Raw genomic sequence first — 4,774 nt, forward strand, 5'->3', positions numbered from 1 at the left:
TTTATGTTTGGCATATCATAAGAGGTGGCTATGACCAATCATTTTGATAAGTTTTCTTGGTGGATCATAGAATTGCTAAACGTCAAATGTGAAGATAATTTGTGGGTGGACTTTAAAGCCTCTTCCTAGTTTCTCCACAACAAGTGTGTGCAGCCACTTTGGATTTTGAGCCCTATTCATTTGCTTTTGGTAAGCTTCTGTGCATCCGGTCATGAACCTACACTTAAAGTTACATTTTCAGAAGTGAAAAAATCTTTTAGTGTAATGCAAGAGAAGTGCAACTTAGCATTTGAACTCACACTCTTATCAAACTCAACCCACCCTTGAAGCAACTGGGCTAAGGCCCTATTTGCATTAAGTTGTGCATTTTTTGTTCACTCTCTTGTGTAGGCACTACTTTTCTCAACACTTAGTTGTGCACTTATCAAACCCAACCCACATTCAAACCAATTGTGCTATGACACCATTGGCTTAAGTTTTCCATATTTCACTCACTCTTATGTAGATACTACTTCCTGCAACACTTAGAGCTGGGCCACGCCTAAGCAAATTGTGCCTGGGCAAGTCATGATGGTAAAAATCCTGAATGTGTGGCCATGTCTCCTTGAGTAATGCTTGATAAAAATTGGGACTTTGCAAAATTGTCCAGAAATAGAGTTGAGTTCGCATGTGACACATTATAACCATGTGGTGGTGACCTGAGGAAAAGCTCCTAGTGTCAGCAGTAGGGATTAAAGTACCCCATCTTATGTCATAGTGCCCTCCTTACACACACACACACATGCATTAGCTAGCAAGCGTTTGGACCTACACTTATGGACTTCAACATGACTAGTATACTATTGTAGTAGGCATGGCGTGTCTCTTATACAGAAGAAAATGGACTAATCTCTCTCTCTCTCTCTCTCTCTCTCTCTCTCTCAACATCAAATTAGTCTTTATGTCTGTCTGTCTCAAAATCCGATAGGCATTTTTTTGTTGGGTCTTCCGTGTAAGATGAAGTATCTACTACCCTTTGATGTATGAAGTGGTACAAAAGAGAGGCAGCAAAGGGGAGAGGATGATAAGAGAGGAGTTCCCATTGCCTCTCTGCCTCTGCGCCTCATCATTTGTGTTGCTTTCTCCTCCTCTCCATCATCGTCTTTGATACCTTTTCTTCTTTTCTTCCTCTGGGGCTCCCCTGTCTGTTTCCATCCGAGAGATGAGAGTTGGAACCAGCTGTCAGAGAGAGGGACTCAGAGGGTTGTCTTGGCCTTGTGACTGATGAGATGAATCTCCCCATCTTCCATATCTCACTGTAATTCTGAAGGTCTTTTCGATCTGGGGATCAAAACAGAACAGGGGGTATCCAAGGAGGACGAAGATTATCATGCCTACCTCCACCAGCGGTGGCCTCTGCCTTGGACTGCAGCACAAGCGTGCCCGCCCGCCGATGCTCTGCGCGAACATACTGTATGACTTCTGTGGCCGCAGCGACAGCGAGGTCGAATTGCTGAGTTCGGGCTCCGACCCTTCCTCTGTAGGAGGCCAGTTGCTGCAGTTCTCTCTTGCCAAGAGCAAGGAGGTGCCTGATCTTTTCAGCAGAGAGAGCAGTAATCTTGTCAGATCCAAATCCTTCCCGCCAGAGGGCTGGCCTGCCACCAGGTGTTTTCTCCCTCGCAATAAGACTAGCCGTGCCACTGTCGCTGAGGCGCCTCCGGCGATTCCTGCCGCTGTCACGGCACAGCTGGATTCTTACTGTCATGCCACCATTGCAGAAACGCCTCTGGCAATTCCCGCTGTTATCGCTGCACAGGCAGATGCATGCCAGGAGCTGCGTACCGAGAAAGGCCCAGATGTGCATGTGCAAGAAGCAGATGTACAATCCTATTCTCTGAAGCCTAAACTTCCTAAGGACACTGTTGCTTCTTCATTTGCACAAATTGTCCATGATTGCCCTAACAAATCAACACCTATGGAGCAAACTGGAGGAGATTCTGTACCCTGCCAGAGGTTAACTTCTTCTGCAACTGCAGCTGCGGCAGAGGCAATGACAGATTTGATGACACCACGAGCTGATTTGCCAGCCCAGGTTGACGAAGTTGTTTCGACGGGTGTTGTGAGCAGGGCAGAGCTTGGAAACTGCCCACCCAGTGGAAAGCTTTTGGTTTGTGGACGACGCCGTGAGATGGAAGATTGTGCAGTCATTGTTCCATCTTTTGCTAAGATTTCGTATGCGAAGGGAGCAGACTGTTCCTGTGATAGTAGCATTGAAAGCAGCAATTCTTCAGACCTTCACTTTTTTGCTGTCTACGACGGACATGGTGGCTCTCAGGTGAGTTCCAGTGAGGGACCACTGACATTTTCTTGGTAGTGTTGTGTGTATGTACTCAGGATACATGTATCTTGCAGGCATCGAATTACTGCGAGGAAAGACTGCATCATGTTCTTGCTGAGGAGCTTGAGAGAGCTTTCCTAGCTGGAAGTTTTCAGCAGGACAACAAGTGGAAGAACATAATGACGTCATGTTTTTCAAAGATGGACAGGGAAGTGGGTGGGATTTGCCCATATGGCGAGTGTGATTATGTAGATAGTTCAGCCACTTGTTGCGAAGACGCAATTGCTCCAGATAATGTTGGAACCACAGCTGTTGTAGCTGTTGTTAGCTCTTCCGAAATAATTATTGCCAATTGTGGGGATTCCAGGGCCGTCTTGTCACGAGGAGGAAAAGCCATCCCTCTTTCCAGAGATCATAAGGTGTGAAAGTTGACGATTATTTGGTATCAGACTTTCTTAAGAATGATATGTTGTGTGGATTGGTGATTGGTTTTCTGTGTCTGATTTTAACTTCTGGGCTTCGGAAACATTTTCTTGAAGTGCAAAACTAACAGTTATTGGGTGCTTTTTATTGAATAGTTTTGGGTTGTTGTTTTATGTCTGTATCAGCCAGATAGAGATGATGAGACCAACCGAATAGAGGCAGCTGGTGGTCAAGTGATCTACTGGGATGGTTATAGAGTGGGGGGTCTCTTGGCATTATCTCGAGCTATAGGTAAGCTAATTTCTTCTCATAACATCAGGAAAATCCACAATTACAGGGGGCAATTTTGAAGTATTTGTGCTGGATGTTGTGATAGGTGATAGGTTTTTGAAGCGCTATGTGGTATCAGACCCGGAGGTAATGTGCCTGCAGCGCTGTGAAGAAGATGAGTGCTTGATTCTAGCCAGTGATGGCTTGTGGGATGTGATCAGCAATGACACCGCTTGTGAAGTTGCACGCAAGTCCCTGGCTAATGCTCGTAGGAAATGTCAGTCTGGAAACACCTCCCCTGCTGAAGACCCAGCATTGGTATCAGTGGCTGCACTTCTGGTGAAACTAGCCTACGGCAGAGGCAGCAAGGACAATATCAGTGTGGTGGTAGTTGACTTGAAGCCTAGGCAAAAATAACTCCACCGGAGGTGTGTACTATGGATCAAGCTGTGCACTTTCCTTGCAACTATAGTGGTGGCAAGGCATATTGGGCCGTGAAGGCCGAGGAGGGAGAACCTCAACTGATGACCCAAAGCAAGCAGAAGCCATGTTAGACGTATTTCCTTGTCTATCCAAATATTTGTTCTGAGCACACAAAAAGATGTGTGCTTGACACAGCTTTTTAATCATCTGCAGAAGGGCATACCCATTGGTTCTCTCTCTGTCTCTGTTTCTAACACAAATGAGTGCACCTGTATGCATGCATGTGTGCATGTGCACACATCCTTGTGTGTGAAGACTGTTTAAGGAGTGATGTACTGTCTTCTGTAACCAAGTGTGAGCAGCTTTTTAAAACTAGCGAGGTGGTTTAGCACAGATTCAGACAATATCAGATGATAACCTTCGAGAGAGAGTAGAGATGCCTTGGAGAACTTCTATTGGGACAATGTGTGTCTATGATTATAATCTGGCCAGCCAGCATGGCTAACACACCTCTGATTCTTACAGCAATGGTTTTTTGGGATAGAACTGTCTGCCCACGTGAAAGGGATTACGAAGTATGTTTGGGCAAGCCTGGATGATACGAAGGCTAACCATAGTTGAGCGTTTGGTCAGTATCCTAGGTGACACTATTGCTTTTATTCTACCTGGATAATCTGTTTATGTTTTCTCAGGCTCATTCAAAGTTGGTTACTGTCATGTGGTATGTCATTTGGTAACTGTTTTTGATACATTATTCCAAAGCTATCCGAGCCACAGATGCCTGGAACTGACTTGCCGTTTCCACCCATGAGGAGATCATACTATTTACAGGGCTTAGATTGACTAGCTGAGCTGATAAGATGAATGTTATACATGAGGGTGTCAGCCTCGTGCACTTGATGCTAGCTGATTTCCTATTGAACTTGTTCTACATCCAAGTAGTCTTGTCTCTCTTTTGGTGATAAGGATGCAATTATCATAGACTCTGCACAATCATGGATTTTTACCAACATCCAACTAGTCTTGTCTCTCTTTTGGTGATGAGGATGCAATTATCATAGACTCTGCACAATCATGGATTTCTACCAGATAACTGAAAAACCAGCTACGTTACCAAAAACACTCAAGGATTAGATGAGCATTCAATAATTATTACTGTATGCTTAATGAGGCATCAGTAATTCATATGACCAAATTTTAAAAGGTTAACTGGGAAGACCTACCAACAGGGAAGTGTGCAAAAGGGCCCCATTTTAGTGCCTTATGTTCCTTGTCAAAGGCCTCTTAATGGTTGAGCATTTTATCTAAGCCTTCGAACATCCCTTTTCAACCAAATTTTAA

General features: G+C 44.7%; 1 protein-coding gene across 1 annotated transcript; it reads left to right on the plus strand.

The window, feature by feature from the left end:
• Positions 1-991: 991 nt before the first annotated feature.
• On the plus strand, positions 992-3,667 carry LOC148020229 (putative protein phosphatase 2C 8). The gene is made up of 4 exons (XM_087700552.1): positions 992-2,314; positions 2,392-2,736; positions 2,926-3,031; positions 3,117-3,667. The coding sequence occupies exons 1-4, from the start codon at positions 1,370-1,372 to the stop codon at positions 3,425-3,427; spliced, it is 1,707 nt and encodes a 568-aa protein (XP_087556678.1). The 5' UTR covers positions 992-1,369; the 3' UTR covers positions 3,428-3,667.
• The last annotated feature ends 1,107 nt before the right edge of the window (positions 3,668-4,774 follow it).

The sequence above is a fragment of the Lygodium microphyllum genome, chromosome 19 (assembly GCF_053477565.2).
Source record: "Lygodium microphyllum isolate KBCC chromosome 19, Lygodium_microphyllum_v1.1.10, whole genome shotgun sequence".
Lineage (NCBI taxonomy): Eukaryota > Viridiplantae > Streptophyta > Polypodiopsida > Schizaeales > Lygodiaceae > Lygodium > Lygodium microphyllum.

Coding starts and splice junctions, on each gene's coding strand:
- LOC148020229 (XM_087700552.1), top strand. CDS start 1,370: ATGCCTACCTCCACCAGCGGTGGCCTCTGCCTTGGACTGCAGCACAAG. Junction 2,315..2,391: donor ACGGACATGGTGGCTCTCAG/GTGAGTTCCAGT, acceptor TGTATCTTGCAG/GCATCGAATTACTGCGAGGA. Junction 2,737..2,925: donor CTCTTTCCAGAGATCATAAG/GTGTGAAAGTTG, acceptor TGTCTGTATCAG/CCAGATAGAGATGATGAGAC.